The sequence below is a fragment of the Myodes glareolus genome, chromosome 2 (assembly GCF_982192425.1).
Source record: "Myodes glareolus chromosome 2, mMyoGla1.1, whole genome shotgun sequence".
NCBI lineage: Eukaryota > Metazoa > Chordata > Mammalia > Rodentia > Cricetidae > Myodes > Myodes glareolus.
In genome coordinates this window covers 69,282,739-69,306,704 of record NC_142027.1, presented here as the reverse complement: position 1 = coordinate 69,306,704, position 23,966 = coordinate 69,282,739, and the positions used below count along the sequence as shown (strand labels likewise).

Genomic DNA, 23,966 nt, shown 5'->3' with positions numbered 1-23,966 from the left:
GTTCCAAGGTTTCTTACTCCATCTTCAGACACCAGGCATGACGTAGTGCACAGACATACATGCACAGACATACATGCAGACAAAATGCCCATACACATTCGCTGTGGAGCAATCCTTCTGTACACTGTAAATATGCGTTATTTTCATTGGTTAATAAAAAGCTGATAGGCCAGTAGCTGGGCAGGAAGTTAACCGGGAAAGCCAAACTGAGAATGAGGGGAAGAAGGAAAGTGAAGTCGAGAGAGACGCCAGGCAGCCAGGGAGCAAATAGGAAGTGCGAAAATGAGGCAACAAGCCATGAGCCATGTGGCAAAACAAACATAACAATATGGGTTAATTTAAATGTAAAAGTTGGCTAGTAACAAGCCTGATCTATCAGCCAAGCATTTATAAGTAATATAAGCCTCAGTCTGGTAATTTGGAAGTGGTTGCTGGGACAGGAAAACTCCGCCTACACACATAAATAAGTAAATCCACTTAATAGCTTTTTAGAGTCTGTGAGATGGCTCAACAGGTAAAAGTGCTTCTTGTCAAGTCTGATTTCCAGTCCCCAAAACCACATGATGAAAGAAGAAGAACACACACACACACACACACACACACACGCACACACTCACATACACACATACATACATTCTCTAGATAGATAGATGATAGATAGATAGATAGATAGATAGATAGATAGATAGATAGATAGATAGATAGATAGATAGGTTTTTTATGGGGGGTGATTTTTTTTTTGGTTTTCTGTTTGTTTGCTTTAGTTTTATTGAGACAGGATTTCTCTGTGTGACCCTGGACAGTCCTGGAACTTACTCTGAAGACCAAGTTGACCTTGAACTCACAGAGATCCGCCTGCCTCTGCCTCCCGAGTGCTGGGATTAAAGGCGTGCACCACCACCGCCCGGCTGGCAAGTGTTTTTTAAATTTTAAAAATATGGGCTGGAAAGATGGCTCAGTGGTTAAGAGCACCTGATGCTCGTGCAGAGAACCAGGGTTCAGATCCCAGCACCCACATGGTGGTTCACAACCATCTGTAACTCCAGTTCCAGGAGACCTATGCTCTTCTGACTTCTGCATGCTCTGGGCATGCACATGGTGCTCTTAAATATGCAGGCAAACACAAATAAATCCTTAAGTAAAAGACTAATGAACACTTGGTGTCATTCAAATTAAATGTTCTTAATTGAAATTTTTGTTGGTGCTAAAAAAAAACTTTTTTTGAGTCAGGCGGTGGTGACGCACGCCTTCAATCTCAGCACTCAAGAGGCAGAGGCAGGTGGATCTCTGTGAGTTTAAGGCAAGACTGGTCTATCGAGTGAGTTCCAGGACAGGCTCCAAAGCTACAGAGAAACCCTGTCTCAAATTTAAAAATAAAAATAAAAATAAAACCCTATTCTTTGAACCGAATGGCAGACACACACATTTGCTGTCGTGATGGCTCCCCCTTCAACCTGTGAAACCGAGGCAAAGGGAAGAGAAAGAGGCTGTGATTGGCTGGCTAGGGCCAGCAAAGCTGTGCTCAGGGCAGGGAGCGCTCAGAGTCCAGTGAGAGCCACGTGCCATTGGCTGCAGAGATCCTCTGAACTGACCCCAGCCCACTGTTGGTCACGGAGGACCCAAGCAGGTCGGAGTCCTATCATATTGTCTGTCTCCACAACACTGAGCTGTCTGTCTTTTTGAGATGACATTGGGGTACGGTGGCTAGGGAAACCAAAGAACGTGGAGAAATGACAGCTTGCTCGGGGTCACAGGTAGGGCTGGTGGAGGACTAACGCCCGTTTCCTGGCTCTGACACTGCCCCAAGTCCTTCCAGTCCCGTTAGGAGGCGGTGGGCCTGTTGCCGTTACTTTTCACCAGATGAGACAGGAAAACCACAATGGACCTGAACCTCAGCTGCCCCTGAGCCTGGCATGACTCAGGCCTCTGTGCCCTCCTTTGCAACTAGAGGAGAGAAGGAAGGGGTGGGATGCTGTGGGATATTTAACTGTGTAAAGATTGATACATTTGTTTATACTGCAGAATATTACTTTAACTGCAAAGATGTGCGGCATTTGTTTCTGCTACATTTGCTTAATTATGGAAAGTCACGTTTCATTTGTTTCACCTTGCCTGCCTAAGGCACCTGACTGGTCTAATAAAAAGCTGAACGGCCAATCGCTAGGCAGAGAGAAGGATAGGCAGAGCTGGTGGGAAGAGAGAATAAAGAGAAGGAGAAATCTAGGCAGGAGAGAGAAGAAGAGAAACAAGAGATGTAGGAGGGGAGAACAAGAGAGACAAACAGGGCCAGAAGCCAGACAGCTGCTAGCCAGCCAGTAGACACGAGAATCACCGGAAGTAAGCTATACAGGAAGAAAGGAAAAGTAAAAGGCCCCGAGGCAAAAGGTAAAGAGAAACAGGTTTAAATATAACTTAAAAGAACTAGCCAGAAACAAGACTAAGCTAGGCCGAGCGTTCGTAACTAGTAAGAAGTCTCTGTGTCATCATTTGGGAGCTGGTTGGTGGCCCGAAAGAAAAAGTCTGGCACAGTGGGAGACACTTGTCGTATGGGCTCTGGGCCACTCTCCAGCTGCCTAAGGGCCACACAATCTTTGGGCTCAGTCCTGGTGATACTGAGATGAAAAGAAAGGAGGACAAAGGAAGAGCAGAGGTGCCGTCCCCAGCAGGAAGAAGGGCCCTGAGCATTGTGGGGAGGTGACAGGGAAGCTGCCTCTGGAGAAGCCCGCGGAGCTGGCTGCTGGCGTCTTCACGTGGAGAAAGGCTCCATTCCAGATGTTCAGAAACTCACACCTCTGTCTAATCCTGCTGCTGTTCCTCATCTTAAGCCTCGTGTGTCTACCGACAGCTTTAAAGCTGTGCGTTCATTTCATCACAGTCAAAACCTAAATTGGAAGTTTGGTACGGGCCCGCACCCCCGTAATTCCAGCGCTCAGGAAGCAGAGGAAGAAGTCTCTTAAACTAGAGATCACTGCATGGGAAAACCCTGTCCCAAACTGACAAGTAGGACTGGGCATGGTGGCACATGCCTTTAAGCCCAGTGCCTGGGGGACAGAGAAGGCACTGTTTTGGTGTTTTGGTGTTGGTGTTTGAGGCCAGCCTGGTCCTCATGCCGCGTCCCTGCCTCCTGAGTGGCTGAGGTTGTAAGCATGTGACCCTGGCCCTGGCTGGAATGGATGATGTTTTTTATGTTGCACAGTAAGCTGCTATACAACTTCTGGATAGAGAAATTTGACATTATCTATAAAATCACTGTGTTCATTTACTTATTTTTGAGACACAGCCTTGCTATATAGCGAGCTCAGGCTGCCTCAGACTCTGAATGCTGGGATTCCAGGCATGGGCTACCTCTCATTCTAATTAATGCGCTTACTCTTATTATTTTAAATAGGTTTTGGAGACTTGTATGCATTATTTGCATTTCTTTACTCAACAATCTCTCTTTTTAAGTATTTTTTCTGAGACAGGGTCTCGGTGTGTAGTTAGTCCTGACTGGCCCCAGATGTGCTGCAAGTTTCTTGCCTCAGCCCCCAGGATGCTGGGGTTCAGCCTTGTGCCACTAGCCTGGCAGCGTTCTCTCATTTATCTTGTGTCTTTCTTTATTCTTCTTTTTATTTTCATTTTGAAATTTAAAAAACTTAAGAAAATTAAAAAATAAAAATTTTAATTATTTTATTTTATGTGCATTGATTTTTTTGTCTGCATGTGTGCCTGTGTGAGAGTGTCAATCCCCTGGAGCTGGAGTTACAGACTGCAGTGAGCTGCCTGCCATGTGGATGCTGGGAACTGAACCCTGGCCCCCTGGAAAAGCAGTCACCTCTCTTAACCGCTGAGCCATTTCTCCAGCCCTTTAATTCTTCTGAGGCAAATTTTCCTTCCTTGTGTGACACTTGTGTGCCTGGTGCCCACAGAGGTCAGAAGATGGCATTGGATCTGATGGAGCTGGAGTTGCAGACGGTTGTGATCTGCCAAGTAGGTGCTGGGATCTGAATCCTGGTCCTCTGAAGGAGCAACAAGGGCTCTTGTCCAGTCTGGTGTGTGCAGTGCCCATGGAGGCCAGAAGAGGGCATCGGATCCTGGAACTGGAGTCACAGGCAGTTGTGAGCCACCATGTGGATGCTGAGACTCAAACCTGGATCCTCTTAAGAGCTGAGCCATCTCTCCAGTCCTTACATTTTATTTTTCTTTATTTCTTCAGTTCTCTCAATGCCTATGAATACCATCATACATGAATATACTTTCATACACACGAATATATATATATATATATATATATATATATATATATATATATATTTATATATATATATTTATTTATTTATTTAAAGTTCTCTCTGTGTGTATTTGTATGTGCACACCCATGTGAGTGCATGCGAGAGAGAGGGAGGGGGACAGAATGAGTATAAGCTGCTGGGGGATTGGAACCAGAGCCTTTGGGGGCTAAATGCAGGCTCTACCAAGAAGAAGCACTTAAGTTTTATTTTGAAATAATTTTAGGTTCTCAGACTCATTCTATGTTTTAAGCAATCCAGATTCCTTCCAGGTTTGGAAGAAAGCTACATGGAGAGGGACCTCAGTGAGACATCCTTTAGTATCAAAGACCCTGCAGTGGGGGAAGCTGGGGTAGGAGACCCCACAAGAGCCCAGAGGACAAAGCAATTCCTCTCTGTAGGGAGGGGACTCTGAGGTTAGAGGGAAGCATCTCTGGTGCAGCAGCAAGGGGCCTTTGCGGTTAAGATCAGTGAAGGCTCTAGAAAGGATGCCACACCATCATTCGGAAAGTTAATCTTTACCCCAGCTGCATGCTGGGAGTTTAGTGGTTCGGGAAAGGACCAGATGGCGCTAAGATGAGGCTGGTTGTCTCTACAGGGGCAGCGGCGCCTGTGAGCGAAGGCTGTGAAGGGAGTGGAGGCTGTAGCACAATTCCATTTCACATTCACATCCCCGACAACTGCGGGATATCCACAGCTGAGTGAGAAAGAGAGTGAGATCGGTTAGCACATAATAGCAACACATGCACACACACACACACACACACACACACACACACACACACGAGATCGCGTGTTTTATGCACCACCACGCCTGGCCCAAGGTCATTTCTAAACAGACACAAGAAGGGTTAAACAGGAGATTGTCCTTACTATGACCTGTCTTCTCTTAAAACTACTGAAGTTTTTACTTTGTTTTATTTATGAGGTTCTCTCTCTAATTCTTTTAAATGCCATTCTTTGTTCCCATTTATTTACTGTCTTAGTTAGGGTTACTATTGCTGTGGTAAAGCACCATTGGTCAAATCAGCTTGGCAGCTTATGGTGCCATAGCGCAGTCCATCACTAGGGAAATCAGTCGGGACAGAAACTCAAACGTGGCAGGAACCTGGAGGCAGGAGATGATACAGAGGCCATGGAGGGGTGCTGCTTACTGGTTCGCTCAGCCTGCTTTCTTGTACAACCCAAGATCACCTGCCACAGTGGTCCAGGCCCTCCCATATTGGTCACTATTTAAGAAAATGTCTCACGGGCCAATCTGGTGGTGGAGACACTCTTCAACTGATGTTGGCCTTGAACTCATGGCAATCCTTCTGCCTCAACCTCCAGATTGCAGGAATTATAGGTGTGAGCCACCACATAGACACCAGTGGCTCTATAAGAAGATGGCAGAGAGGCTGGAAAGATGGCTCAGCAATTAAGAGCACTGGATGCTCTTCCAAAGGCCTGGGTTCAATTCCCAGCACCCACATGGCAGCTCACAACCGTCTGTAACTCCAGTTCCAAGGGACCTGACACCAATACACAGACGTGCATGCAGACAACACACCAGTGCACATAAAATAAAAATAAATCATTAAAAAAGATGTCAGAAGCTGGGCTGGGGGACATAGGCCTGTAATCTCCACACTGAGGAGCAGAGCCAGGAAGATTGTCACGAGCTCCAGGCTGCCAAAACTACAGAGTGAGACCCCAATTAAAGAAAAAAAAAGAAAAATGGACGACTACAGCGCCTCCCCCGTCATCTCTCAACGATATTATCACGACATCCTGAGGAGCAGGATGACACTCACATGCCATCTCAGCACTTGTGAGTCTGAGGCAGATATGCTAACATGCTGCAAGGCTAGCCTGAGCTACATAGCCAGACCCAGTCTCAAAACACTCCCTCTTAGTTGAAAGATGAACGGAGTCATGCTTGGCCTACAGCGAGTGACTCCTACCCTGACCTCCACACTTCGCTCTACAGCCGTAAGAGATGTGTGAGCTGAAGACCTGACCACGGCATCGTCCTGTTGTTGAGAACATGTCACCAGCTCTTCATCACCCCTAGGACGAAGTGTATGCTTCCACCCTGCACCCCACATCCACACCCACACAATTAAACCTACAAAAAGACACCATGACTCACTAAGGTGCCAAGAGACCTTTGCCTGGGGTGACGGTATCTTCTCAAGGCAGCCAGAGGCCGTGTGTACCTCTAGTGCTGACATAATGGAGCGGAACCTGACAAGGTTATCGGTGTAAATCAAACAGTAAAAGAAGGTCCTTTCAACTATTCTGAATAACTGGATATGCACATAAGGGAGAAATGGGTCTTGACTTCCTCCACACATCATATGGAAAAATTAATTTGAATGCATCAGACACCCAAACACAGTGATACAATGTCTTCAATTACAGACCAAAACATAAGAGGTCTTTGACCAAAAACATGTTCCAAACCAGGCCTGAAAGCACAAACCTGTAATTCCAGCTGCTCAGGATGCTGAAGGAGGGGGATCACCAGCTCAAAGGCTGCCTGAACTATCAAGTGACTCCAAGGCCATCTTAAATAACCTAGTGAGACCCTGTCGGAAAGAAGGGGGAAAAATAACATTTTTAGGCCGGGAGAGGTGAATAAGGTACTTGCTATACAAGCTTGAAGAGCAAAATTCCATCCCCAAAACCTAAGTAAAAAAGACCAGGTGTGGCAAGGCATGGTGACACACACCTTTAATCCCAGCACTTGGGAAGCAAAGGTAGGAGGATCTCTGTGAATTCAAGGCCAACCTGGTCTAAACAGTAAATTCCAGGACAGACAGAGGGATACACAAGAAAATTTTATCTCAAAAATACACCCCCCCCAAAACAAATAAAAGAAAAGACAGATATACACACTTGAAATTCCAGTGCTGGGGAGGCAAAGAGGAGGTGCCCAAGTACCAGGGGGAGGGCAAAGAGGAGGTCCCTGAGTATGGGGGGGCAAAGAGGAGGTCCCTGAGTACTGTGGACTGTGGGGGGGACAAAGAGGAGGTCCCTGAGTACGGAAGGGGCAGGGGGAGGAAGAGGAGGTCCTTGAGTACTGGAGGCAAAGAGGAGGTCCCGGGGACTTACTGACCAGTTAGCCCAGCTCAACCTTCTAGTTGAGCTAGAACCCAGTTACAAACTACCTCAAAAAACAAGATGCGGGGGGCTGGAGAGATGGCTCAGTGGTTAAGAGCACTGGCTGCTCTTCGAAAGGTCCTGAGTTCAATTCCCAGCAACCACATGGTGGCTCACAACCATCTGAAATGAGATCTGATGTCCTCTTCTGGCCTGCAGGCAGACACACAGACAGAATACTGTATACATAATAAATAAATAAATATTAAAAAAAAAAAACAAGATGCGGAGCTTATCCCCTCCCCCCTCTTTGAGACAGGGCTTCTCTGTGTAGCCTTGGCTGTCCTGGAACTTGCTCTGTAGCCCAGGCTGGCCTGTAACTCAGAGATCTGCCTGCCTCTCCTCCCTAGCACTAGTATTAAAGGTGTGTTGAGGGGGGTCCTGCAGATGCCATTCAGGGAAGAGAACTGTGCAAAGAAATGAGAATGAAACCCGGTGCAGACTGACTTCATCAACCTGGATCAGATTTCGGGAGTCTAATGTTGGGCGGTTCACTGTCAGCATATTTAAACACAGTACAATCTGGAAAAAAGTTTCCAGGCTACAGTCAGCCCAATTCCAGGTGCACAATGAAGCTTAAGACGTGACTACACAGAAACTCCTTTACAAGTACATGTGACCATAAGGGTGGGTTCTGGGCTAAAAGGCCTAGAATCTGGTGTGGTCTCTGACCATAACATAGAGGTCAGCAGGCCATAAAGTACTCGTGACACCTCCCCTAAGGATGGGTGACAGTCTAGGGAGGGAAGAGTCTGGGGTCATCATTCTGGGGGATTTCAGGTCTGCCTCTGTAGTACAAGGTGGGTGAGGTCTGCCTCCGCAGATGGCAAAAGGTCATTAACAAAATCCACTCACTTTCTGGATGGAATTGGGTATTTGAGGAGACACCCTTCATGACTAGTTTCATTCCTGGTTCTCTTTGTCTTTTTCTGTGAGTACAAGAACCTCTGTGCCTCCAATATGATGTGCTACCACCGCTCCGAATCAACAATACCAGAGGTTGACCTCTGGCACACACATGTATTTGAACATGTAAGTGCAAACACCCACATATGTACATACCCCCACATATGTACATACCCCCACATATGTACATACCCGCTTTAAGGGACAGGGGTATGGCTAAGTAGTAGAGTACTGGCCTAGCTGACGCAGAGCCCTGTATTCAACCCCAACACCAGATCCAACATGAGTCAAAAAGGGAAAATAAATTATCTGGGGTATAGCCCAAACTAGTCTCAAATGTGGCTTAGCCACCCTTCCTGTCTCCGCCTCCCTAAATACTGAAGTTACAGGCGTGTACCACCATACCCAGCTTGGGAAGTTTTAACACATTAGATGCTGTCACAGTTGGAATCTGGCTTTCTGAGGGTCGCTTTTGAGAAGACACAAAATGGGGGTTCATGAGTGTATCTCAGTGGTGGGTGTTTGTCTAGCATGCATGAGTTCCTAGGTTCCATCCCTAGCAGTGAGAATGCTTACAGAGAGAGATGCGAGAAGTGAGCAGAGCATGGTGTTGAGGGCCAGTAACCCCATACTCAGATGGAGGTAGGATGGTCATGAGTTCAAGACCACCCTGGGCAAGGTGAGATCCTGGAGAGATAGATGATAGATAGATAGATGGATGGATGGATAGATGGATGGATAGGCAGAGAATGTGAATGAACAGAGACTCAAAGCCAAGCCATAGGTTGCCATGACTTTAAAAGAAATAGTGTAACTACTTTGCAAAACAAGTTCACAGCTTCCTGTAAAGGCAAAGAAGGGCTAGCCTGGTCAGGTCTGCGGGTTCAAGCCCGTATTTAGACTTAAGGGAGTACTTACAAATTTAAGGCCAGTCTGAGCTACAGAGTGAGTTCAAGTTCAGCCTGGACAACTCAGTGATGCCCTGTGTCAAAATACAAAGTTAAAGGGAGGGAGGTGGCTGATAGCTCGGTGACAGAGTGCCTATGGAGCATGTGCAGTGCCCTTCTTCCGCGGGCAGCGCCACAGCAGAAGACATACTCCACCCTCCCGCGAACCAGCCCACCCACTTCTAGGAACTTTTCCAAGAGAAATGAAAACAGATATGCACACGAGTTTTATAGACATATGAAAGTCATTTTTATTCACAGCTGGAAACAACTTTGGGACTCCGAAAGGGTGCCTCAACACCAGCCCCGACTGTTTAATGGGTAAGACTGTACGGTATCTCCATACAGAGGAAAACCCCGGTGACAAGGAGAACACTACAGAGACACACTCTCTCAAGGACTAGAGATTGTATGTTGCCCTCGAGGCCATTTTGAGTTCGGCATTGACTCCTTCCAGAGCAAAGATTAATCATCTTTACAGCTTCCAACTCTGCCCCTCCCAGATTCTTATTTTTTAATGTTAAATTTATTTTTTTTAAATATTTATTTATTTATTATGTATACAATATTCTTTCTGTGTGTATGCCTGAAGGCCAGAAGAGGGCACCAGACCTCATTATAGATGGTTGTGAGCCACCATGTGGTTGCTGGGAATTGAACTCAGGATCTTTGGAAGAGCAAGCAATGCTCTTAACCTCTGAGCCATCTCTCCAGTTCCCTAATGTTAAATTTAATATACATTTTAAATTTTATTTTTATTTTATGCACACTGGGTTTTTTTGTTTGTTTTATTTTTAAAAGACTATTTATTTATTTTGTATACAAGGTTCTGCCTGGGTGTGTGTCTACACACCAGAAGAGGGCACCAGATCTCATTATAGATGGTTGTGAGCCATCATGTGGTTGCTGGGAATTGAACTAGGGACCTCTGGAAGAGCAGCCAGTGCTCTTAATCTCTGAGCCATCTCTCCACCCCCTCCCAGCTTCTTAATGTGGTCCAGACATGTAAGTCTACACTGTACCTGCTTGAGGAACCCCACTCAAGCCTGCTTGCTTATCTAAACAAACCAATTAGAAGCTGCCTTGGTGTGTCTTGGGGCTCTGGTGAAGTCCCTGGCCTATTTGCCCATCTCCTTCTGGATCCCCAGCAGCTGGTGGAGGACAGTGAGGGGAAACGTCCCAGCCATCCCTGCCTTCCTCAGGGTCTATAATATACCAGCCGTATTCAGTGTGTTTTCTTGGGTCATCTGCTCTTCAGCCCACATGCCTAACATCCCAGGCCGATTTGTTGTTATTTTGAGGGAAAGGGGGCCAGGTTTCTTCTAGGGAGACTGTCTTTCTAGGAATAATTCAGACACCAACAAGATAAGAGTCACACATTGTGGACTTACCATTGGGAACAAATTGCATGTGCAGGGGATGTGTGGTCATAGGTCACACACCTAGGCAGCTGACACCCTCCACTCTTCTGTAGCAGCAGGAGGACATTGTAAACATGAAGTCGAAATCAGAAGCTCTGGCCAGCCAAGGTCGGGTATGTAACCTCTGTCGAGTGACAGACCTCAGTGCTGAGTCAGAGGAGAATACAATCGTCTGCTGTATTCGACCACTGGGGGGGGGGGGGGGGGGGCTTCAGAGGCATTGTGCTCCGTGAAAAGAGCCAGGCACACGAGAGCAGTAGCTGACTGCTTCTGTTTGGAGGACATTCTGGGAACAACAGGGGACACTATTAGAAATCAGAGCGGCGCATGTCTGCAATTGTGGAAGAGGTCGAAAGGCCGGAAAGAGGATAGAAGGAAGCTTTGGGGGGAAATGAAACTATGTTTCTTGAACTGGGGCAGTAGTTTGTCTGACCTTCCACTTGCCAAAAGCCTCAGGTTTCAGCCAATATGAACATTTTCTGGCATTTATTGTATATAAATAATATCTCCATATAGTAGTTCTTTGGTTTTCTTTGCTTTTTGTTTTTTTTAACGTGAACACTATTGTGGAGCCTGAGGGAGCACGGGCAAGTGACTCTGTCCAGATCTTACAAAATCAGGATTTGGAAGAGTCAAGCCTTCCTCCTCCCTGCCAATTTAGTAACCCGAGAAGCTTTAGGGAAACATCGTGCCACCAGGGGGCAGCTTCACAGCCTGCGAGCCACAAGCCCCTCCAGCTGTAGGCGGGGATACGAGGACCCGTGGAAACTGCAGGCTCCCGAGTGGTGCATAGATCTGCAGAGGTGGGCTGTGACGGGCCTGTGACGTGTCCCTGCGTGGTGGGCACCGCATCGCGTGGCTCCGCTCTGCACACGGCCCTTCTCGCATAGGCATCATTGGTGCTAGCCGCCCGGAAGGCCCCCCACCACCCCACAACTCTTGGGGCGGGGCCAAGACTTCTGCGACCCTTTGCTCTCCAGCAAGTAGCCGGTCCCCACCTGCACCACGCACAGAGGGACAGCCTACGTCATCCTGGAAGGCGCTGCTCCCGGCAAATGCCTGGAGAGCTCAGCATCACGGGAGAACGGAACCAGCTGCAGAAGGACCACTTTCCCGTCCCACTCCCTTAGTCGATCTCCGCCCCTGGCACAGGAATCTCCTCTGCATTCATCTTGGTTTGGTTTGGTTTTAGTGGGATTTGCTTTTGTTAGGGGCTAAGGACGAGCACAGGATCTCACTCATGCTAGACTAGCTCCTTATCACGGAGAAATAATCACATCACACACACACACACACACACACACACACACACACACACACACACCAGCACAGGGTGCTTGTTTCGAACGATAAAAGTGTGTGACTGAAAGCTAGTGTGTGGTGGCGCACACCTGTAATCCAGCTCTAGGGAGGGAGAGCAGGTGGATGGCAAGTTCGAGGCCACCGAGACTCTGTCTCAAAACAAGCAAGCAAAATGTCCAGTGAGAAACCCTCTGGCGTGACTATGCTAGTACTAAAAAAGGAAGCTAATCGGGCACGGGTTTACAAGGAGGCGCTGCTGACAGAATGCGCTCACGGCACACGCAAAGTAGGATCAGTTCCTCGGGAGTCCCCACCGCGACCACTGCAGACTGCGGGACTGGGGGCGGGGGCGCACACAATTGTCCCCATTCTTCTCCGCCCCGCCTAGCGAGTTCTGCCTGCTCTCTGGCCTAATTCCCTGGTGGAAGTCCAGAGCCGGCTGTGGAGATGGAAAACCATCGCCCCACCCAGCCCTGCAATCCTCTGTCCCGCAGGCGCAGGGCGTTAGAGCCCTCACTCCCGATGACCCTGGTAGCCAGCGCGGCAGGTGCAGCCCAGAGGCAGCGCGTAGGTGAGTCAGTCCCAGTCTGGGAAGAGTGGCTGGGGACGGGATGAGGTCGCAATGCGGGCAGGCAACGGGGTCCACCTTTAGTTTTGCCCCGGGCCCACAGACCAGCAGGGGAATGGTAGCTCTCACCCGCAGCTTTCCTCCAAACTGCTCTGCAGGATGTGAGAGCGCTGACCGGCAGGGAGCCTAGGGGACAACAGGGAACTCATGATGACATTTTGCTGGGAAGGGAGGCTCAGGGTACTTTCCATTTTAGAGCACTGGCTTAGGGCCCAGAAGGCCTAGGCTAGCATCCTCTCCTGTTACCAGACTTGCCTGAGGAGCCGGGGTTCCTAGGCAGTTCCACAGCCATACTGAGTTTCCATATCCCCATCCATAACACAGCAGCAAGGTCCCAGTGGAAATGAAACTTAAAAACGCTTCAAAGTGTGGAGAAAGATGTCTGTGTGCACCAAGAGATCCCCTAATTTTAGCTAGGAAACTAGCCTGCCTTTCCCCCTGAGAGAACGGGACCCAGGAGTCCCATGGGAGCAAGGGAAAGAGAAAAGGGGACCCTGTGCACCAGCACAAAGCTTTCTTGTGGGCGGCAGGGACAGTTGGTGCTTTCAGTCAAGAGGACATCCTTCCCCTGTCCTCAAATGTCGCGCATCTCCTCCAGACACCTTTGCCTCAAACCATGGAAAGGCACTGTCAAGATGGTCAGGGACCGCCGGGGTGTAGTGGCACGCCTTTAATCCTAGCACTTGGGAGGTAGAGGCAGGTGGATCTCTGTGAGTTCGAGGCCAACCTGGTCTACAGAGTGAGTTCCGGGACAGGCTCCAAAGCCACAAAGAAGCCCGGTGGGGGGGGGGGATGGCGGAGGGGTGGGATGGGGGGGAATGATGGTCAGGGCCTTGGCTTTTCCTGATAGGAAGCAAAGTTCCCATTTGTTGGCCTGGAACTGCAAGGGTGTGGTAAACTTAATGGTATGCCTCAGTCGCGGTCGCCCGGCGGCTCCCTTCCACTCTCCTGATGCATTTAAGGTGGGCTGTTATATTCTACGTCAATTAAAGAACAAACAGTTCCAAACAAACAAACCAAAAAAGGAGGCTTGGAAGGTAGAGTCCCCTGCAGAGTTCAGTGCAGCCTCAGGGTCAAGGCGAGGTGAATGAAATGCCAGCCAACAGGAAAATAGGGTTAGGAGTCACTCTTCTGCAAAGTCCAGCAATCCAACAAGGATCCTGGAGACTAAGCGAGTTCTTGGCCTTGAAGGAGTAGGAACATTGGGTGGTAGTGCTGGGGCCCTTCTCCCGTGTTGTTTAAAATTCCTCCAACTGCCAAAAGCTAGATCCAAGAAGATCCATCCCAAGGACCTCCATCCTTCCCATTAGCAAGGACCCAGCAGCTATGACTGGAAGATTCAGTTTGAAGGTAGGGACTTTCCTTACTACCCTGAGCCACACATAATTGTAGCCCCCAGAGCCGGGGGCTGAGCATACATTGGGCATCAGAGAAACACCAGACACGGGGAAGCGGACCCAGGCCTCTGACTCAGCGGGCAACCTTTCCCATCATCCCTTCTCTGGTCCCACAGATGTCGGGTCCCCCAGCCTCCTCCCCACTCCACCCCACCTTGGCGCACCGTTGTCCCCATCTTCTTGGTCTTCACACCCACTTTCTCGCCCTAGTCTCATCACCACCTCCTGGGAGCGGTCACTTTAACCCAATATGTCCCCTTGCTCTGGGAGACTCACAGCCAGGGGGCTGTGGGAGACGCAGGATTTGGACCAGAGCTCGGGCAGGTGTGTGTGTTCAGTTCCCTGAACCGGCAAACTAATCCGGGTTGAGTGAGACTTGTCATCCCTACCCCCCCACACCCAAGTGCTGGCTCCGCCCCCTAGGTTGTCTGTGGGAGGAGACCACTGAGAGGTTTTCTGTAATCTGGTATCAACCTGGGGAGCCGCTAGGGTGTGTTGCGGGTCTCAAGTTTCTGGCATTTGTGGTCAGTGCACCCCTCTTGGGTGCCACCTCCTCTTGGGGAACCTTCTGTTATTCTTGACGGATGTCTTCAGTGGGTCCACTTCAACTGGACTCTGGACTAAGCCTAAATTGGAACCCAGTGGATCTTAGCCCCAGGGGAATCTCAGCCCAACAGGGTAAGAAATGATCAGGCAACTGGCAGAATGCAGGGGTGCAGGGTGCCGCACAGGGATCTTGGCAAGGCGGCTTACAGAGTTGAAGCAAAATGGATACTGAAATCAACTATTTGTTACATCTGCCTTATTTTATTTTTTTTCTTTTCCCCACAATGCTAAGGTAGGCACTCATTTACAGCCGAGAAATAAATTGGTTTTGAGACTGGTTTTACTACCAGCAAGTGGTAGGAACTTGAACCCCCGCTGCTTGATGCCACAGCTGTTTTTAAGCTCTATGCAATCAGTATAACAACCAACGGCAGCAGTAGTACGCAAAAAAGCTCTGAGAAATGTCTCAGAATAGAGGAGCTGTATAAATAAATGATAAATGGTGAGGGGGCTAGAGAGATGGCTCAGTGGTTAAGAGTACTGGCCGCTCTTCCAGAGGTCCTGAGTTCAATTCCCAGCAACCACATGGTGGCTCACAACCATCTGTAATGAGTTCTGGTGCCCCAAGCAAGTGGAACACTGTATCCATAGTAAAGAAATATTAAAAAACAAAAACAAAATAAATGGTATGGTTGGAGTGCCAAATAGCATCTAAAAGGGCTTTCCAGGAAAGCCAGAAGCTGGTGTAATCAAAGGGAAGTTCCAGCAAAGGCGACTCACAACCAGCTATGTTCCGATGTTTGGGGTACCATTCCTTTACAGTCGATGTTCATCACATTCACAGTAGACCCCCCCCCTTCAGCAGTTGCCCCTCAAGACTGGGGATTCAGTTTCATGAGGTTCAGGGTTTACTTCAGCAGGTGGAAGGTGGACCCAGCCCAGAGTCCACAGCGAAGGGCTGCCTCTCCTGTGGGGCTTGTGAATCATGATGGACAGTAGCTCCTCCCACTGCCCATCTCTGGGACTGTCTTGGGGGATGGCTTCCTGAAAGAGGTGGAGGTTTTCTTAGAAACCATGCTTCCCCATAATTCAGTCAGACACAGTTACAGGAATATGTGCAAAAGAGCAACCAGCCATAAAGTGGAGAGACTGACTATGGAAAGAACAAAGGTTCTTGAAGAACATATGTAAGGCTTAACTATCCCAAACGCAGTCAGGCAACGGTGGCGCACCCCTTTAATCCCAATACTCAGGAGGCAGAGGCAGGTGGATCTCGGTGAGTTTAGGGCCAGTCTGGTCTACAGAGCGAGTTCCGGGACAAGCTCCTAAGCAACACAGAAAGACCCTGTCTTGAAAAACAAAACAAAACAAACGAACAAAACTATCTCAAAAGCTTAGAGTTTCCTAGGGAAAGGACAATGATGTTTTGTACCTGCTCCTGGAGGCGGGGTTCTTCCTGGGGTTGGCACTTTCTGGGATCCCTCCAGGGCCTGCTGGGTAGAGCCTCGTCCTTCCTACCTGGCCTGTCTTATACAAGCCCTCTTATTTATCTTCCTCAGTTTACCAATCTTGCCATTTTAACCCTAGCTTTTATTTTTTCCCCTAAAATTTATTTATTATGTATACAATATTCTGCTTGCATGTATGCCTGCAGGTCAGAAGAAGGCACCAGATCTCATTGTAGATGGTTGTGTAAATTGAATTCAGGACCTCTGGAAGAGCAGCCAGTGTACTTAATCTCTGAGCCATCTCTTCAGGTTCCTAACTTTCATTTCCTTAAATATTTATTATTTTATGTGTGTGAATGTCTTACCTGCACGTGCATACCTACGGTTGGTCAGAAATTGTTGAACCTGGGTGGTGGCGTACAGGTGTAGTCCCAGCCCTCGGGAGGCTGAGGCAGGTGGATCTTTGAGAGTTCAAGACCAGCCTGGTCTATAGAGTGAGTTCAAGGATAGTCAGGGCTACACAGAGAAATTTGTCTTGAAAAACCAAAAAACAAACGAATAAAAAAGAGGGGTTTGGACCCTCTGAGACTGGGGATACAGGTGCTTGTAAGACACCCTGTGGGTGCTGGGAATCCAATCTGGGTGCTCTGCAAGAGCTACATATGTCCTAACCCAACATTCACCTTCACTGTGACATGGTTGTTTTTTGTTTGTTTAGTTTGGTTATTCACCTGATCTTTCTATCAAGTACTGGGATTAGTGGATACACTACCACGTGTAACTTTTTGCTTTGTTTGTTTGTTATTGCTTTGATTTTTCCGAGAAGAGGTTTCCAGGTGTAATAGTCCTAGCTGTCCTGGAACTAGCTCTTGTAGACCAGGCTGGCCTTGAACTCACAGGGATTCACCTGCCTCTGCTTCCCAAGTGTTAGGATTAAAGGCGTGGGCCACCACCACCCAGCCTTGTTTTTGTTTTTTTGTTTTGAGATGGTATTTCTCCTGTGTCCCAGGCAGGCCTGGAACTTGAAATCCTCTCTGTCAACCTGTCCACCTATCTTATGCTGGGGCTACAGACGTGTACCAATCATGCCTTAGCATTATCATTTTATGTTGCTGTCTTCAGATTACGGCATAGTCCACGTTACAGTAACCAAATGTCACCCTCCCAGATGTTGATCTCCAGAGTGGCACCCGTGACAGCTGTGACATCATCCCAGGCTTCCAACCCTGTGTTGGTAATCTGATGTGAAGATGGCCGCCAGGGTGATCTGGGGGAGCCTCGGCCTGCTTCGAGTCTTGTGGTGTCTCCTTCCCCAGACTGGCTACATACACCCAGATGAGTTCTTCCAGTCACCTGAGGTCATGGCAGGTAAAACCCCCATGAACTTTTAATAAGATTGGGGCAGCAGTCGATATTTGGTGGGGGAAGACAACACATGTGGGGGTGAATGAGTGGGCCAAGTTGCAGCCTCTCTGGGATTAGAACTTGAGGTGGGGAATGGACATTTTCTTCACCTTCTGGAGGATGTTAATGAAAAACCTGCCTGTAACATGAGGGCCGGGCTGCTTGTTGGGGTTTATGTCCTGCCCAGTTCCCCACAGCTGGCAAGCCCCAAAGAAAATCACACAGACATCTCCATAAAATTATAAACTGATTGGCCCATTAGCTCAGGCTTCTTATTAGCTCTTGTAGCCTATATTAACCCATTGTTCTTATCTATGTTAGCCACATGGCTCGGTACCTTTCACAGCAGGGCAGGTCACATGTTGCTTCTTTGGTGGTCTGGGCTGGACTGGTAGGAATGGGCTTCTTCCTTCCCAGAATCCTCCTGTTCTCATCACCCCCGCCTCTACTTCCAGCTGTGGGGAACTGGGCAGGACATAAACCCCAACGAGCAGCCCCCTCATGTTACACCTGCCTCTTCCGTGTTTTCCTCCTTGGGCCAACAGATCATTCAGCATGTGATTCTGGATGTGTCAGCAGAATGACTTCATAGCTGGGCTTTCATGGTGGCTAGGGAAGCTTGCCTGACATAAGAAAAGTTGTGAAGTTGTCTCGTGCAGGCTCAAGGAGAGTCTTCTCCATTCAGACCAAGATTAGTAGTCACACACAAACCCTTTTTTTTCTTTATGTAATTTTTTAGGTATGAATATTCTATCTGCATGTATGCCTGCATGTCAGAAGAGGGCATCCATCACAGATGGCTGTGAGCCAGCAGGTGGTTGCTGGGAATTGAACTCAGGACCTCTGGAAGGGCAGCCAGTGCTCTTAACTGCTGAGCCATCTCTCCAGACCTTTTCTTTTTTAGACATGGTCTCTCTATGACATTCTGGCTGTCCTGGAGCTCACTCTGGCCTCAAACTCAGCAAGGTCCTCCTTCCTACTTCTGTCTCCTGAGTCCTGGGATTAGAGGAAAGGAGTTTACCACTACTCCAGACTCACCTTTTCCTTTCTGAGACAAGGTCTCATGCAGCCCAGGCTGGCTTTGAACTGCCTATGTCCACAAACCCCTGATTCTTTGGCTCCCACTCCTAGAGTGCTGTGATCACTGGCAGGTGCTTCTATGCCTGGTTTACGCTGTGCTTGGGATTGAACCCAGGATTTTGTGCACAATGGGCAGGCAATTATTTTGTTTTTTGAGACAGGGTCTCACACTGCAGCCCAGGCTTGCCCTTAAACTCATAGCAATGCTCCTAGCAAGGCTTCTGAGTGTGAGAGTCACCACACACACCTGACTGTTATACACTTCTAGCCCACTGGTCAGACTGTATCACATGACCACATTAGTCATGAAAACAGCTGGGGAATAAAGCCCTTATATCTGGGCATGTGCCCAGCTAAATGACTGAAGGAGAGAAGGAGAAAGATTCAAAGACACTTGGTTTGATTTTCTTCTTTTTCTTTCTTTTTCTTTTGTTTTTCTTTTATTTATTTATTTATTATGTATACAATATTCTGTCTGTGTGTATGTGCTGCAGGCCAGAAGAGGGCACCAGACCTCATTACAGATGGTTGTGAGCCACCATGTGGTTGCCGGGAATTGAACTCAGGACCTTTGGAAGAGCAGGCAATGCTTTTAACCACTGAGTCATCTCTCCAGCCCCTGGTTTTTGGTTTTTCAAGACAGGGTTTTTCTCTAGCTTTGGAGCCTCTCCTGGAACTCGCTCTGTAGACCAGGCTGCCCTTGAACTCACAGAGATCCACCTGCCTCTGCCTACCAAGTGCTAGGATTAAAAGCACGCACCACCACCCCTGGCGGTTTGATTTTCTTGCCCTCTTAAGATAGCATCTCTCTATACAGTTAAGGCTGGCCTCAACCTCACCGTGTAGTCCACAAGGCCTCAAATTTGTAGCATTCTCACTCAGTCTCTAAATGTTACAAGTGTGCACCAGCAGTCAGTTGTGGTGGTGCACACCAGCAGGACTTTCTGAAGGAGGCAGAGGCAGGTGGATCTCTGTGAGTTCAGGGTCAGCCTGGTCTACAAGAGCTAGTTCCAGGATAGCTCCAAAGCTACAGAGAAACCCTGTCTCGAAAAACCAAAAAACCAAAAACAAAAGACAAATGTGCATTAGCACACTCAGCTCGAGGATAAGGATCATGGCATGGGAAACCTAACTCTGCCACCCAGCTCAAGAGGTAGATTTGAACTGTTAGCTGGAAATCCCAGTCTCCTCCTGTATTTCTGAGATGTCTCTCTCATGGGCATAGGCACAAACCCCCGACCTTAAACTCTTGATCCTCCTGCCTCTGTCTCTCACGTCCTGGAGTTCTGGGCAGGTGCCACCATGTGTGGCTTCCAAGCTCATTCTTGATGGCAGAATTTTATTCTCCTCACTTATGGAACCATGTTTGCTCTTTCCTTTCTGTTTCTGGAAATCACCTACATTGTTGTTTGAAGCCCTTTCATCCTTAAACCAGCCGGGACACATACGATCCTCTTCTTGCTTTGTTTCTTTGCCTGTCTCCTCTGCATCCAGGATGGTCTCTGCTGTTCAAGAGCTGGGGAGAGAAGGCAGGCCACCTGAGAGACTCTCCCACAAAGCAGCTTTACCAAAGCAGGAAACCACCTGGTGCAAGCCGGTGGGGGGGTTGTGCTGGAAGTGTCCACCAGGAGGCCTTGCAATCCTGGTGCCGACCCCTGACTCTTCCCGGCACAAGCCTAAGCTTGGAACTGGCTCACCCCTGCCTCTTTCTCTGCAGAGGACATCCTGGGTGTGCAGGCTTCACGGCCCTGGGAATTTTACCCCAGCAGCTCCTGCCGTACTGTGGTCTTCCCACTGCTGACCTCTGGCTCTACCTTCTGGTTGCTCAGGTTCTGGGAAGAGCTGGGGCTCTGGCCCGGTCTGGTGAGTGGCTACGTGCTGCTGGTGGGGCCCCGACTCCTCCTCACTACCCTCTCCTTTGCCCTGGACTGGGCTGTGTACTACCTGGCCCCGCTGTGGGGGGCAGATCGCTGGAATGCCATGTGCCTGCTGTCTGGGTCCTATGTCACTCTGGTTTTCTACACAAGGACCTTCTCCAACACCATCGAGGGACTGCTCTTCACATGGCTGCTGGTGCTGGTGTCCCCTTATGTGGCATGGAATCCCACATCAGAGAAGCCTACTCCAGGCCCATGGTGGCAGAGCTGCCTTCTTGGTGCTGTCATGGCTGCTGGCTTCTTCAACCGGCCAACCTTTCTAGCCTTTGCTCTGGTCCCCCTTTCTCTCTGGGGCATCCACAGAACCTTGAAACCTAGCATCACCGCCTTGATCCAGGAGGCCCTGGTGCTGTTACCAGGGGCTGCTCTTGCTGCAATGTTGTTTATAACCATGGACAGCTGGTACTTCTCCAGCCTCTCCAGATCCAGTAGCCTTGTTCTTACACCTCTCAACTTCTTGTACTACAACCTGGACCCCCAAAACCTAGCAAGGCATGGCACACATGCACGGCTTACTCACTTGGCAGTCAATGGCTTCCTGCTCTTTGGGGTTTTGCATGCTCAAGCCCTGCAGGCTGCATGGCAACAGCTCCACAGCTGCTTCCGTGTGTTTGCGCAAACGGGCTTCTTGGGGATGCTGGGTGCTCATGGCCTACTGTCTAGCTCCAAGTCTCATCTCCTTCTCCTCTACTTCACCCCCCTGGTCCTGCTCTCTGCCTTTAGCCACCAAGAGCCTAGATTCCTGATTCCCCTCATAGTCCCTCTAGTCCTGCTTTGCAGCCCACAGACCCAGCCCATACCCTGGAAGGGCGCCCTGGTCTTCTTCAATGCCCTAGGTGCTCTCATCTTTGGCTGCCTGCATCAGGGAGGCTTGGTACCCGGCCTGAAGTATCTGGAGCATGTAGTCCACGCACCCGTCCTCCCGGGCACGACCACACACTACATGCTTCTCTTCACTCACACCTACATGCCTCCTCAGCACCTCCTCCACCTCTCAGGCCTGGCATCGCCTGTGGAGGTGGTGGACATGGGCGGGGCTGAGGACTGGCTCCTGTGCCAAGCTCTGAACAACTTCAGCGGACAAGCAGCCTGCCGACTGGCTGGTGGGCCACAGCTCTGCCGGCTCTTTGTAGTAACTCCAGGGACCAACAGGCATGCTCTGGAGAAGTGCGGACTTCCTCTCAAGAATGAGACCCTCTTGTTTCCCCACTTGACCCTGGAGGACCCTCCAGCCCTGTCCTCCCTACTCAGCCAGGCTTGGAGGACCCACCTTAGTCTTCACATCATAGAGCTGGAGGGTGAGCCTGTCATGACAAAGCAGCCATGGCCCAAGATTCAGCCATAGGAGGAAGGTGCCACCCCACCTTTTACACAGGCTGCTGAGTTGGGACACTGCTGTGTCTTCTGGGCACAGTGACAGGTTGTCACAACAGTGACAGGTTGTTCCTCTAGGTGAGACACCAAAGATCTGACCAGTCATGGTCCCAAAGCCAAGATCCCCAAAGAAACCTAGCATACCCACTGGCACGTGTCTGTTTCTACGCCATTACTTCCGATTGCTGTAATGTCTAAAATACATAGTCGCACCTGGTGATCAAAGACAATGAACTGCTGATGGTATCCCTGAGTGGCCTTGCCCAACTTACAATGCCTGACTTCTTCCTACCATCATTTCCAATCTGACAGTGTGAAGTAGGGACAGAGGTGGCTCATAGTCAGCTCTAGTCCCTAGTCTGTGACTCATAAACTGACCATAATGAAGTCCCTTCCACTCAGCCAACCTACCACCCTGATGGATCGGAGGGTCCTGAGGTCAGTGTCAGCCCTGGAGCCCGTAGCTCATGTCCCATAGCTTGATACACGTCTCTACAAGGCTCTTTCACCAGGAAGCCGTCGTTGTATTATATTTCATAACACTTTGGTGCCTGCATACGCAGTATTTAGGTATAACCAGAACAAGCCATTCTAGAAAATACCTCCCTATCCTCTCCTACTCCTTTCCTTGAGCAGTGGTGGAATTTTCCCAGTCATTTTCTCAAAGATTGGGTAATGTAGCTCAGGAGTCGAGTGCCTATTTAGCATGCTCAAAGCTGTAGGAACTACCCCCCCCCCCCCGCACCCTCCCCAACAAGAAAAAGAATCACTCTCCCAGAAGGAAGAACCCAGGTGCTCTCCCTCCTCAGCGCTGCTGTGAGGCCCTCTTAGCCTGCCCCAGTGGGAACACAGACTGCTCAGAATCTGGTACCCAGTCTAAAAGCTTTTCCAACAGCTTCAAGCCTTCTAGACGCTAACATTAACTGAGTGGCTTAAACAGAAGTCTAGAAATTGAGTTAGGGAGTCTCAGAATAAAAAGGGAGGTTACATGCTTGGGTCTTCAGTTAGCTGGCCCCTCGAAACGAGGAAGAGGAAATCAAACATCGTGTGCCACGGTATCCGAGGCCTTAGTGCTCAGAGGTGACAGAGCAGGCAGCCTCTGAGTAGCACAGATGCTGGGAAGAGTAGGCGGGGGTGATCAAGACTACAGACCCTGGAGTTACATGCCCGGGCTCACCTCACTCTGCATGGCTTCTGAGTTGCGCGAAAAATAGCCTCCATCCTCACACGAACGGAGCTTTAAATCAAAAACCACACAGGATGCAAGAACAAATATCAACAGACACTTAACGTGTTAACTATGAAGTTAGCAAGATCCTTCAGACTTATCCATCAGCTTATACATTTAATCAAAGATTGTGGCAACCTCAGGGTTATCATTCCATCCACCATCTTCCCTGGTATTCTGCTCCAGGCGTAGATGCAGCAGCATTTATTCAGCTTCAGTCCCGCTTGTAGAAAGCAGGCCATGGTTGGCCATGGCTCTCAGTAGTGTAATGTTCTGGTCTAGAAGACTCTTTTATCTCTGGTGCCTTCGGGGTCTTTATGTCCTGCCAGCCACAGGACTAGCACATGTCCATTTGAACGTAGGCATCTGCATGTTGACAATCCGAGTCAGATTCGAAGCCGTGCATCGTGCCCGAGATGACTCCTGAACCCTAAGGTTGGTGTAGATCACTGAAGGGAGGAGGGGACGTGACTTCGGCCTGGCAGAGTCCAGTCTGTGCTTACGCCTTGGCGCCCGGGCCCTTCTGATGACCTGGGGGTGGTCCTGGACGCTCTCGGAGGCCGCGGCGGAGTTCCTGAGTGAAGGTGTCCTTGAACCGCGCGACGCGGCGCCCCAAGGAGCCCGGAGACTGACCCGCGAGGGCTCGCAGGCGGCCGGCTGCATCGCGGCCGCGCAGTTGCAGCTGCAGCAGGGCGAAAGCCGTGAGTTGCGCCGCCCGCCGGATGGGCCGCGACTCGGACAGCCGCTCCACCAGCTGCGGGTTGTGCAGCAGGGCAGCCAGCAGCCGCCGGAAAATCATCGTCCTCCGAGCGCCCGGGAACCCGTAGCCCGCCGCGCTCGTCTTCCTACAGGCCACGCCTGACGACGGACAAGCCGGCGCCTTCTGATGACGACACAGCCGCGGCATGATTGGGCCCGGCCACGTCCGCCCACTGC

At 49.5% G+C, this 23,966-nt stretch overlaps 1 protein-coding gene across 2 annotated transcripts; it reads left to right on the top strand.

Annotated features, from left to right (window-relative positions):
* The first annotated feature begins 11,534 nt into the window (after positions 1-11,534).
* On the top strand, positions 11,535-22,032 carry Pigz (phosphatidylinositol glycan anchor biosynthesis class Z (Gwada blood group)). Of its 2 annotated transcripts, none has more exons than XM_087901577.1 (3): positions 11,535-12,559; positions 17,176-17,375; positions 20,209-22,032. In XM_087901577.1, the coding sequence occupies exons 2-3, from the start codon at positions 17,258-17,260 to the stop codon at positions 21,771-21,773; spliced, it is 1,683 nt and encodes a 560-aa protein (XP_087757703.1). In that variant the 5' UTR covers positions 11,535-12,559; positions 17,176-17,257; the 3' UTR covers positions 21,774-22,032. The 2 variants fall into 2 exon arrangements, with proteins under 2 accessions (XP_087757703.1, XP_087757710.1); XM_087901584.1 differs by lacking the exon at positions 11,535-12,559 and adding an exon at positions 15,263-16,316.
* Positions 22,033-23,966: the final 1,934 nt, after the last annotated feature.

Bases quoted from the DNA above. Each gene is read 5' to 3' on its own strand.
- Pigz (XM_087901577.1), top strand. From the start codon at position 17,258: ATGGCCGCCAGGGTGATCTGGGGGAGCCTCGGCCTGCTTCGAGTCTTG. The intron at 17,376-20,208 runs GTAAAACCCCCA...CTTTCTCTGCAG, and splicing joins GTCACCTGAGGTCATGGCAG to AGGACATCCTGGGTGTGCAG.